Source organism: Adiantum capillus-veneris, chromosome 17 (assembly GCF_014529385.1).
Source record: "Adiantum capillus-veneris isolate H3 chromosome 17, ASM1452938v2, whole genome shotgun sequence".
Lineage (NCBI taxonomy): Eukaryota > Viridiplantae > Streptophyta > Polypodiopsida > Polypodiales > Pteridaceae > Adiantum > Adiantum capillus-veneris.
This window is the reverse complement of record NC_140947.1, coordinates 127,374,835-127,387,694: the sequence shown is the minus strand read 5'-3', so window position 1 is coordinate 127,387,694 and position 12,860 is coordinate 127,374,835. Positions and strand designations below refer to the sequence as shown.

The following is a 12,860-nucleotide window of genomic DNA, read 5'->3' as shown; positions in this document are numbered from 1 at the left end:
AGAAGGAGTTCTTGTTGCAGAGGCTTCCTGCCAGGGTGCCTCAGTTAGGAAGCCCTTGGCAACCTTCGACCAGATGGATCTTTACAGAGATGCGCCGAGTTGGTTTGAGCAGGAGACTGGAGGACCGCTTCGCTGTGAGTTTGCTTCGTTCTTTGGAGCTCTTACGGCGTGGCCTGGAGCAGTGATAGCCGATGTGCACGGAGGAGCGCCTACGGCAGCCCCTCGTCTGGAACCCCATGGTTAGCACTTAGAGAGGCCACTTGGTTGGTAGTCGGCCTCATGTTTCCTGGGGTCCCATGGCAGCAGGTCCAGCGTGCTCTCTAGGTGACTGGCTAGAGTTCACAGGTTTGTCAGAGGAGGTGCAGGGTTTCCAACTGCAGGGCATGAGAGGGGTGCAGAGCATGTGTCAGGACATCTCAGAGTCAGTTCCAGCTAAGTGGCTCACGCCTCTCGAGCTAGTAGCACCCCGGTGGATGGGAGCCTTCACACGACTGGAGGTTCTCGTTTCAGTCAGGGCTTGCTCAGAGACTGTCCCAGCCCTGTTCTTCGAGCTTCAGGGTGGGGGACGATTACAGCGAGTTGCAGTAGAGGCCCCGCAGGTAGCAGAGTGCTGTTTCCAGAGGATCCAAGTTGTGGGCATCTGTGGGAGGACTTGCGTCATAGACCCTGACCCAGCAGCTCTTGAGACTAGACACTGGAGGCTATGGGCTTGGGAGTGTTGTCCATTGGCACGAGTACAGTGGGATCCTGGTGAGTGGCTATGGAGGGACCCCTTCTCTTCTACAGACCACCCAGGAGTCCCCTTCTTTCAGTACACTGTTCGGCTTGGACGTCATATACTTGCAGCACAGAGAGAGGCCCGCCCCGCTGCAGCACGTCATTGGCAGGAGGAGGGCCTCACAATCGAGTTCTTGGCAGCCTTTTCGCAGAGGCTGTGGGACTCCAGACAGCCGAGGCGCGTCACTTTGTTTCAGTGGCTCGTTGCACACAGAGCTACAACAGAACCAGCAGGGAGCTGGTTTGTGCATAGTGGTCTCTCGGCCGCATGTGTAGCCTGTGACCAGTTGGTGGAGAGTTAGCGTCATTGTCTTTGGGACTGTCCCTCGGCCCAGCAGGTGTGGCTACGAGTTAGCAGGTGTGGCTACGAGTTCTTCGGCTGATGCCTACTCTCTCCACGGCTAGACAGTACACTTGGGGGGCAGCGGCTTGGTCCACTCTCACGGGCCCGGCACTTCAGTTTGAGCTATCTTCCACCAGCAGGATGATAGTGATACAGGGGGGGCGACCTACACTCCAGCCTTACAGAGCTTACTCCACAGGAGTGGTGCAGTGAGAGAGAGGAGTGTTGGGAGCTCATCAGTGGCCTGACACTTTGGTTCATCTGGCGGGCCTGCTATTTCCGCATTTTTGAGGCTCGCTCTGTGCCACCAGCAGAGATTGTTCGTGACTTTTGGCTAGAGCTGATCCATACTCTCAAAGGACAGCTTGAGGGACTACAGGGAAGCTCCGACCGCATGCGGAGCACCACGAGGCTTTCCTTCGACTCTGGCGCCCTGGGCCTTTCTACACCATTGTCCAAGGTGTGCTCAGATGGCACTACCGACCACCTGTGTGGCTCTTCCCTCCTCCCATCCCTTGATTTAGTCTCATTGTATATATGTTGTTCTTTCATTGGGAGAGTCTCCCCATCATGTTTGTTGTAGCCCTCTCTTGCAGAGGTGGTTGTAGCCCTACGGGCAGCTTTCATTAACTAATAGAAGGATCTTTTTCTCGGAAAAAAAAAATTTGTCATCTGACGCTCACAGTTTGTATTGAAGATTCTACTGCTTGTTTGAAAGATTATGCATGTTACTTCCACTATCAACTTCTGGGTACTGTGTTGTTCATGCAAGTTCAAATCAATCAAACCTACAGACTTTTGTGCACAACACCTAAAGCATCCTTGGACATGCATTGCGTGCACACTACTGTGTAAGTGAGGGTATAAAGGTTGCTTACTTTACAAACGCTGCAGTCACACCATGCAAAAGCATGCTTGAGAAAGTCGTTATCAGGAGATGATGTCAACAGATTATACAGAATTTATGAGGAGTTTCTTCTTGGAAAAACGAGCATACCTTACATAAATGAAAATAAGAACTACTGAAAGCTCCAAACAGGCAACTTTAATCTTGACAATTACAAAAACAGCTCATCCCTAAATGTCCCAACAAACCTGTGCTGGATATCTGCCATTTGATGTGAGTCCGTAATAAGGAGCCCCTTCCAAACTTGCTGCAGTCCAGTACCTGCGTATATAGTATCACAAATGTAATATGAAAAGGCAACTGATGAAATGCAATGTTAATACAAACTCATTTTGCAATGACTTTTACCCGCTTTACAAATTCTCAAAAAACGAAGTGGTAATTGACATGGTAGCCTTCTACAAGTATGTCATCTACATAACACCTAGCAGTATTTGTTTCACAATCAATCACGCCATCTGATCTGTGAACACAGATACAGCCTAAAGAGGATAGTAGAGATTTAAGATGCAATATGGGTAGTACAAGCTCAAAAGAAATATCCAATGAGAACCAAACTTGAAATTCAAGCGTCTAAAATAATAGAAAATAGCAACAATAGACATAGTCACAAGGGACGCATTCCGCGACGGGGAACGGGGGACGGGGGATGGGGCTCAAATGGATTTTTAGTGTAAAAAGGAGGATGGGACGGCAAGTGGGGACGGAAAATTGGGGACGGGAAGCCCGAAAAAGGGCGTCCCCTGTGACTATGACTATAGAAGCTTTGAGGGTTGACGAGTAGCCTTGTGTGGACACATGAGAGTTTGCGCTCATGGTGATTTGACAATTGATCATATGGCTCTCATCTATGGACATGCTTCTATATCGGCTTGGAATGCAAAGCACATTGATCAACTTTTGTCGAACACCATAGAATGCTTGTGGCAAGGGTCTCCATTTGCATGAAATAGATTTAGTTGCTCACCTAAGATGCTCAATCGTCTTGATATTCATAGCTTCCCCGGCCATCTAATCGCATACTTAGTCGCCCATATGCCACCTCTTTGACTTTGGCATGACAGAAAATCTGCGCTATCTCAATTCGTCTGAACTACCTCCATACGAGGACAATTCATTGCGCTCTCAGAGCATTCCTTGGAGTACAGCCTTTCTACAGCCGTTAGCTGTGGAACCACAAAAAGCATATAAATTCTCTACAATTGGTACATGTCTTGTTGATGGCGTGATCACTTCTGATTGTATCGTTCTTTCTTTTCATATGGCTATTTACAATGGCATTCAAGGATCCATCACTAGCCAATATGGAGATGGCGTGATCACTTCTGATTGTATCGTTCTTTCTTTTCATACCGCTATTTACAATGGCATTCAAGGATCCGTCACTAGCCAATATGGAGACCTACTATTCATACCTCTGCTTGACATTGTGAAGCGGGGTGCTGCCTGAATGCCTACACTCAGAGCATTCCTTGGAGTACAGCCGTTAGCTGTGGAACTACAAAAAGCATATAAATTCTCTACAATTGGTACATGTCTTGTTCATGGCGTGATCACTGCTGATTGTATCGTTCTTTCTTTTCATATGGCTATTTACAATGACATTCAAGGATCCATCACTAGCCAATATGGAGACCTATTATTCATACACTTTTTCAGCAAGTTCCTCTGCTTGAGATTGTGAAGCGGGGTGCTGCCTGAATGCCTACACTCTAGACCAAAGACTCCTATCAAACTCCTGCAAGACTGACCATATGGCATATGGTCAGTCTTGCCCAAGACTACTAAGAAATATCTCTGAGAGATAGCTATAATGTAGTGGGAAGTGGTAGGCTAGCCACGGCGTCCACCCAAGTGTGATTCTGATTCCAATTTTATTAATTTTTAAATTTAAACTCAGCATAACCACAAAACCTTTCAGGGCCAAAATGTTTCACCTTTGAAACTTGGTGAGCTTGACTTTTCTAAAAGCAATGGGAAGAAACAAAAGCTCCCTCCTTGTATGACGACTGGCCAAACCAAACAGCTGCTCTTGTGATCTCTACACCAGCAACTTTTGGCTGACTCATCTCGTAGAATTCTTGATTGGAATACATAGTGCTTTTGGCTCTTGTGCTTTGCCTTCATTTCCTGCACGTCGGAGCTATGGAGATCACTGGGTTCGCTCCTAGTCCATCAAATTGGATACGTTAATTGTCAGTCAAACTGTCTCCGAGTACACGGTCAATAACTCTCATGGTCAAGAACTTTTCCAGTTCCAACTGTGTCACATTAACTTCCTGCTTAAAGCTTTTGTTTGATCAATTTTGACTTTCTTGATGATGACAATGTGCATGGTATAACTCCTGTTACAACCATGAGGATAAGGAAAATGGCATGCAGCAAAACCCCTGGCAAAGTATATTCACCATAATTTCGGTAAAAGTTCTCTTTACAAGAGATGGTTCTACTTGCGAGGAAACTTCCCTTCATGGTTAGGAGTTGGTACCAAGACCCTACATGCTTGAAAGCCTGCTCAAACTACAGAATCACAAGGCATTCTTAAAGACAGCCGTATTTGGGAAAACTACCCCTTCAACAATCTCTCTGCATGCAAAATGTGACATGCAAAACGTAAGCCATTTCACAGTAGGCCAGCAGACAAGTTCAAATCAACTCAGTGAGTTAAATCAATTCCCACGTTAAGAATGACCAGGCTGCTGACCACCACAAAAACTTGAAACTAAAAATTTATTCAGTAAATTTTTTCCGATATGAAGATAATAATCAAACAAATAGCACCAAAATGCTTGCAGCTTCAAGACTAGGCACTAAACTGGTCGATAGCTCCGAATCAATTATTCTTATCAATATTAAATATGCTACTAAATTGGGGCAGTAACCTTTACAAAAAAAAGTACAAAACCGTATTGATGTGAACACCCAAGAAAAGCATCCAAACATCACAAGGTTAGTCAAACTAGATAAAGAATTCAGCAATCATTTACCTTTGCCACCCCTTGAAGGGATATTCAATGACTTGCAAAAACAAACCCCCTTGAAATAGAAAACAATACGTGTTTTAAAGGCCGAGGTTGAGTTGCTTACTTTGCAATAAATGGCAGCTTGCTGCTCAATTTGTAGCCTTTTCTTCTTGTACGCAACTTGAAGGGCATTAGCGAGGGTGAAAAGCCAAGATACAATGAACCAGGAAGCAGCAAACCCCATTCCCACTTGCAACAATATCCACAGCTGTAAACCAACAAACAATCAAGGCAATATTCCTTTGCACAGTAAACAAATTGTACACAGAAACGTTAAAGACAACTTCAAAGCTTATGCAAGTTTGTTTGTCAAAAGGTGGGTGAAACTTCTAATTGGACCAATAAAGTAGTGTGCCACGTTTGCACAGTTCTTGCCCTTTAACATGAAAAATTTGTCTCTGCTTGGTACATATGGACAACCATCTTGATGCTGATGTGTATCCACCTTTGGGTTTTCAGGGGAAGCTAACACGTGTGCCCTCTCTGGTGTAGGTCTTTTAGCTGGTTTCTTCGGTAAAGGGTTGAACTCCCATTGTTCACCTGAATTTCTAAAATGTGCAATCCAGTCTCTGACCCCTGTAAACGTTGGTAAACCTGATGTATCTGTTTATGAAGTTTAGTACAGTTCGATTCTCCACTATTCTCCCTTGGTGCTTCTTGCCTTCAAGAATTGAAAAGCTCAGGGAATCTATTGTTTCTCGATTTCCCTCCCAATGAGCTTCTTGATCTTGATCTTACCCTTGATAATGATCCCGACTTCTTGTTTAATTCAGCCCTGTGCTAAAGCATGGGCTGTTGTTTCAATTCAATCTAGTAATTCGCACTTGCAATCTTGTACCACCGTCTCAGGAATTTTCTTACCTTCCTCGGTGCATTGTTGAAGCCAAATGGCAATCATTCCCTTCTTTGTTGTCGCCAAACTATTTGCCAAATCTTGCTTAGTATCTGTGTAGGAGCTGCAAGATATACTCTCGAGAAAAACCATGAAACCGACTCACTCTGTTTGGACAAAAAAATCTGCACATGGCAAGTAGTAACTTAAAAGCGCATGAATCACGGCCAACAGCTCTTTCTCATAGATTTGTGTAGTCTTTTCTGGCCCTTGCAGTCAGACGAAGCTAATTCTATTGTCTTAGATCCTCTGAAATGCTATGTGTTAGATAATAAGGGAAAGTGGGAACAATATTTACCCATGCTTGAATATGTGTACAACAATACGATGCATTCGTCAACAGGCAAGGCACTTTTTGAAATTGTTGAGGGTGGCAAAAAGGTTCCTCCCGTTTTGCACACGAAGCACAAGATTTTTGAGGCATATCGATATGTGGAGAACATGGATGACATGTATAAGAAAATCATGCTTGCCTTGGTATATATATTTGTTGGTTTCTTTCCCTTGATTTTTATTTAATTTTTGGGACCCTCTTGTTAAAATCACATATGCCCAAACATTGCATGGCCAATGTGAAACGACCGTTGGCCGAGAGTTTCACCCACAGGAGTCGAGGCCAGGCAACCACGAGATGGTTGGGCCGATCGACGTTGAAATTTGACTAGTAAAGAACTGACTAGGCTCAGTTAAAGTCATTTAGGCCCCTCGCTTGGACTTTACAAGTTGGTGGGTCCTAGGAATTTAACCAAAAGGAGCAAACTCGACACATGGCAGTAGGAGAGCAACCTGCAAGCCACACACTCTTCCAAAAAGCTCGTCCCCAGAGGGGGTGCCCAAAACGGAGGCTGGGCCTGATTTTCCATCACAATTGACTGTATTGTGTGTGTGAGTAGTGGGTGCAAGTGATCACAGCTTTAATGGAAAGCTTGCCTTCTCCCTTGTCTCATGCAGCGCGATGATTTGCTCTCGTGCATCTCTCTCTCCCCTTTGCACATATGGTAATGCCCCACTAGTTGGGCTTCTCAGATGACCATGTAAGGTTTTGGGGGTTTTATGCGCTTTGCCAAGGCAAGAGCCTTTTGTATAGGAACTGGATTAGCTAATTGCTAATCCCCTTCAGGTACGCACAGTTGCATCGCGAAGGAATGCGAAAACAAAGAGTTTTCTCGTCTGAAAATTCGTCCGATATATAGGCGAACTATCCCATTGCATGTAGGAGCTTCTAAGACACACGTAGACGTGTTTGCTCCACTCAAAATGATGCGAAACAGAAAATTACAGCCTGCTGTGTTTTCTTGCAGGTTTAGAGTTTCGCACCTAAACGGCAAGATATCACTAGGGGAGCCTCGGGAAAGCCGTGGGCGCAATCTAGAGAGCTAATTCAAAAGGCAAGTGACCCTACAGGTGCGGGAGCTCGAGGGCTACCCACAAGAGTGATCGGCATGCGAATCAGAGCGCAAAACAGAGAATTACAGCTTGCTGTAATTTTTTGCAGGTTTATAGTTTTAGCCAATTTTGATGCCTACAAGTCCCAAGAGATTCGGGGAAGCTAGGGAATCACCGAACAGGTGTTTTGGTGCATATTGGAGGCCAAAAACAGAGAATTCAGCGTTCTAAAATTTCTTGCCAAGTTTTGTAAAGTGCTCTAAAGTGCATGGAAAGTCACTGTTTACTTGGGATTTTGTCCGTGGAGACTTCTACTGTGGTTATGCTACCGAAATCGGGTTAGAGTAGGGGATTTTCAGCCCGATGAGAGTGGGACAACTTGTAGAAGTTTACAGGCGACACTTGGCGACCCATGAGCAATCTGCAAGGCCAAATCAGCTGGGGGCGCCCAAATTTGAGAGAAAAGGCTGATTTTGGACTGCCTTCTTCTTCATTAAGTGCATACAGTGTGTGTGTGTGTGTGTGTGTGTGATAGTGACTGAAGGTTCACAACTTTAATGGAAAGCTTGCCTTCTCCTCTATTCTATGTAGCACGATGATTCCACTCTTGTGAACCTCTCTCCCCTTTTGAATACAAAAACATGATGCCCAACTGAAACGAACGCGCAGAGAGGATCTCCCGCTACACGGACCACCTATAGACACGCGTCGGATGAACCACCCGACCATAGCCACCATCCGGTAGCACCCCCGTGCTGAGGCCAGTGTCCGAGGACGTAGGAGTGCACCTGTAAGACCAAGCGTCCCATACCACCCGGCCTCACCTCCTCGAGGTGACCTCGCGCACTCCTAGCCTCACTGGCTAACCAATGGCACTCTGCCAGTGGGGGTCGATAACTACAAATGAGACCTTGGCCTCCCTTTTATAATAATGGCCGGCCACACCAGCCGAGTTCACACTACGTCCACCCGGACACTGGACGCCCATCCCGACGGCGTCTAGGCTGGATCCCCTCTCTTGTAAGCGGGACATAACATACTTCCCCCCTTAAGAACCATTGATGTCCTCATCAATGAAGTTAGGATACTGAGCTTTCAAAGCTCTAACTAATTCCCAAGTAGCAAACCTTTCAAATCGACCCTTTCATTTAATTAAGTACTAGTCATAAGCCTTTTAGCGCGAATGACGGGTACGATGATCTAAAACCACCTCTGGTTCTCAAGGAATATACTCAATTTGTATATCTTGCTATACATTTTCCTCGATAGGCACAACACCGTCGGCTTTGCCTAATTTTTCTTTAAGGCAGCTGACATGAAACACTGGATGTACACTAAAATCCGAAGGAAGAGTAAGTTTATAAGCAACTTGGCCAATTCTCTTCGTGATCAAGAGTGAACCACAGTATCTAGCGGAAAGTTTATAATGCTTTCCAGTTCGCTCAGTCTTGGAAACCTTGGGTATCTTCAGATAGACCCATTGTCCCACAACTAGACTCCTTCGAGATCTCTTTTGATCTCGATCACGAATTGTCCTTATACTATCCTTAGCCAACTCTATCCTTAGCCAATTCGAGCATCTCTTCCATGTCATACAAGAAATGACGAGCTTGGCAATCCTTGACTTTCTCCAAGCCAATAGCAATCGGGGATTTAGGATCAAATCCATCCATCAGCATGAATGGGCTAAATCCAATAGCAGAATGCTTGCTACTATTATAGGCAAACTCTAATTGGTCAAAACCCCAATCTGAAGTGAGACTATGTAACAAACTTGGACACCCCAAGTCTAGATTCTACCGCGACACAGCAGAGATTCACTTTAGGACAATTCACAAAAGATGACACGGCCCAGCGTAGTTCCGTGCCAAGAGGTATTGGCCCCAAAGAGTGGCGTCCCTTTCGATATTTCTTTTTATATTAATCTGTGTGCAAAGTACAAGAGTCTGCGGAAACTCACACCCAGACTCTAAGTCTAGATGCTCTAAGTAATGGGGCCCAAAAAGACTTATTTATTCTTACAAGGAATGCCCAAAAGCAAAGCCCCAAAAACCTTTTAAACTCAAAAGCTTTTAAAACTCCAAAGCCTCTCAAAATTAAAGCAAACTGTTCCAAAAGCTTGCCAGCGTAATTTCAGCCAGCCAAAAGCAGTAGCGTAATTTTCAAAAATCCGTACACTGCCACGTCAGCACGTCGGCGGAAATTACAGAGGTCTACCGCATCAACCTGTCGCGGCCAATTTTTCGACGGGATTTGCGGCGCGTTTTTCGGCAGCTGCTACCACGTCAGCATGGGCTGTGTGTGTGTGTCCGAGGGCCTACCACATCACCAGTTTGTGACATACCCCCCTCTTGAAAGAATTGTAATCGCCCTCGATTACGCCTACAAAATAGACAGAGGCCATAAACTGTCTTGGTAGACAGTGACTGTTAGTACCGACACACTACACACAACACATCTAGCACTTGTACAAAACAACAATCACATCATCAGACATCACTTGACAAATCACATACAGATTCATTCCAAATCTCAGACCATGATCAATCGGCAACATATTTAGTAATCGCATCTAGATCCATTCAAGACCTCACGGATGCCCGATTAAATAATCCTTATTGCAATCATGTCTATAGAGATTTATGAGACCGAAATGCTGCAATCATTTCGTCTTTCAGCTCCTGCACTCAAACAAGTCAAGTACAAATCAATCATTTTCATTTTCGGAAATTCCAGTTCATAAAGTCATACAACAGAATACTACTCAGTCCTTTAGTATCCGTGAAACCCAAGGGGACATCAGTGACTCTATTCAAAATCAGAGTAATTCGTTGACAAAGGAGAGAAGTGACTCCCCTCTTGTGCGAACCCGCCACACTAGATTCACCCTCGCTGAAGTCGGAGTTCTATCAGAGTAGACTATGCTAAACCGAATGCTTCATGGTAAAGTTCCAAAATCTGAGGAGTATTTGCTAGGTTCTCCTCCTCCATCCACTTCGCATCCTAGTTCTTGAACTTAACCAAGAACCGCCTAATCACTTTACCTTTTATCTTTCTGTCCTTGTGTGCCAATATCTGTTTTGAAACGAGTATCGCCTCGCTTTCCTCCACTTCGGGTTGCTCATCTGGCTCCCCATCTTCGGGCACATCGCCTTTAAAAGGCTTCAATAGACTCACATGAAAAGCATTGTGAATCTTCCAAGTATCGGGCAGCTTCAGTCTAAAGGAGACATCATTTATCTTTTCCTTTATCTAGAAAGGGCCATAATACCTCATGCTAAGCTTTGAAAAAAGCCGCTCCTTTCCCTTTTTCTTTCTTAGGCGTGCCTTCTCAAAACGTAAGAGCACCCAATTGTCTTCCTTTAATTTCAAATCACGACGGTGTCGATCTGCTGCCTTCTTGTGTCGTTCCTGAGATTTCTCTAAAGCCTCTCGGACCTTGGCAAATGCAGTGTCCAAGTCCCTCGTGTACTGGTCGGCTTCAAAAAATTAATCTTTCGTGCTAAGGAAGGGTGGAACCTTTGGAGCACCTTCAATGATCTCCAATGGCGCCTTCCCTGTCGAAGAGTGGATCGTGCTATTGTAGGCAAAATCCACCAAGGTCAAAAAATTCCCATTGAGTCTTCTGATCAAGAATATAAGACTTCAATAAATCCAGTACAACTGAATTTGCAATCTCAGATTGCCCATCTGTCTGCGGGTGGAAAGATGACGAGAACTGCAACCGTGTGCCAATGTTCTCCCAAATAGCCTTCCAAAACAAACTCGTGAATCGGGGATCTCTGTCAGAGACTATTGTCTCAGGCATGCGATGTAGTTTTAAAATCTGTGCAACGAACAGTCTCGCTAAATGATCCGGCTTGACTGTTTTCTTCACTCGAATGAAGTGAGCTTGCTTGCTAAATCTGTCAATGACAGTCCAAATACCATCATGCTCACTCTATGTCTTCGAGAGATCAAAAATGAAATCCATTATCTAGGTGGAGTAGGTGCTACTCTAGCAGGTTGTACACACCTATCCCTAGCATTTTCCATGCCATAGTAACACTCTTTCCTCTTATGGTTTTTGTCCATTTTCTCTCAATTTCTCACCACTTAAGCTCCCTTGGATCAACATTTACAAGAGGATCTAACCTCTTAACCATTTTGATAATAAATGTTTCTTGATCGATAGGTGATGCTAGTGACTCACTCCTATGTGCATCACTGTGCTGAGATGATGTGTCATCCTCTTGACTCTTACAATCATTTTCTTTATATTCCTCACAATTATCCACCAGGTAAAGATCTTTTTTTAATTCATTCATTTAGCATACAAATCCTTATCATGTGCAGATACTTTTGAAGACCCACTTGTCTCATTCCTTGGATAAAGATCAAATTAATTGTGCTCGTGTAGTTAGTTCCTCTCTCCCATAGAACTTGACATATCTATTGAGCCATAATGTTGCTTTGCGCACTAACTCACCTTCTTTCTGTTTGAATCTGTGGGTTTATGAGACCGTACTATGACAGAGCACGAGCCTCTCTTGCTTACGAGAGGGAGAGACCGAGCCTCCTTGCTCGCTACCACTCCCTGCAACCTCCTTATGTCCTCCTTGCTTGATGCCCTTCCCCCTTCATGCTTCTCCCGTTTTTCTCTTCTGACTTTCCCAAGGGCGGGTGGAAATGGGTAAAGGCTGTAACAATCCATGTACCTTATGCCTGTCAAACTTGACCTTCTTGCATACCAAACAACTGCGTACAAAGTCGTCCACATCCTTCTTGAGTCTCGGCCAAAAGAAGTAACGCTCCACACCTTTCAAGGTGGTGTCAATGCCGCAAAAGGTGGACAATGGCACTCAGTCAGAACCTTTTCCCTCAACGGCTGTGTAACGCACAACATCGTTTTCATCCGAAAAATGCAGATCTGTGGCGTACTGATCAACCATGTCCTCGAAGCTTCTATGATGAATCGCGGAAATAGCCAAGACTAGCGGCTTCCGAGGCAAAGCATCTGCCACAAAGTTCGCCTGTCCTTCAACATGGACAATCTGGAAGTGAAACTGTGACAAGATGTTAGTCCACCGCATCTGCTTTTCCGAAAGATGCTTCTGTGACGAGAATTAGCGTAAACTCTAATGATCAATGAATACTGTGAAGTTGGCTCCAAGTAGGTAGTGTCACCACTGAGTAAGAGCATGGATCACTGCCAAAAGCTCTTTCTCATAAATTTGTGCTGTCAATTCTGGCCTTGAAAACAATCGGCTTTCATAGGCAATCACATGGACTTCTTGCATTAAGACCCTACAACCACAAGCATCACAATATACTTCAAATGACTTTTGCAAATCCGGCAAAGTCAATATTGGTCCAGTAGTCAATTTCTCTATCAGTGTCTGAAAGGCAGTCACCTCTGTGGGTCCCCAAAAGAAAGGGACTCCTTTCTGTGTCAAAATGTGCAAAGGGGAGGCTACCTCCACAAACTTTCGAATGAACCACCAGTAGTAAGAACACAAACCCAAGAAGCTTCTAACTTCATGAACATTCTTC

At 44.8% G+C, this 12,860-nt stretch overlaps 1 protein-coding gene across 5 annotated transcripts in view; it reads right to left on the bottom strand.

Moving 5' to 3' along the window:
• The window catches only part of LOC147438048 (uncharacterized), a 93,525-nt gene that overhangs the window by 66,348 nt on the left and 14,317 nt on the right, over positions 1 to 12,860 (bottom strand). For all 5 annotated transcript variants that reach the window (XR_015184922.1, XM_086487425.1, XM_086487424.1 and 2 more), the window contains exons 2-3: positions 5,115 to 5,258; positions 2,216 to 2,288 (exon numbers count right to left, since the gene is read on the bottom strand). Coding sequence is in view for 4 of the 5 variants with exons in the window: in XM_086487425.1 (XP_086343551.1) it covers positions 2,216 to 2,288; positions 5,115 to 5,258 (217 nt within the window). In the remaining variant the exon portion in view is untranslated. The remainder of the gene's footprint in view (positions 1 to 2,215; positions 2,289 to 5,114; positions 5,259 to 12,860) is intronic.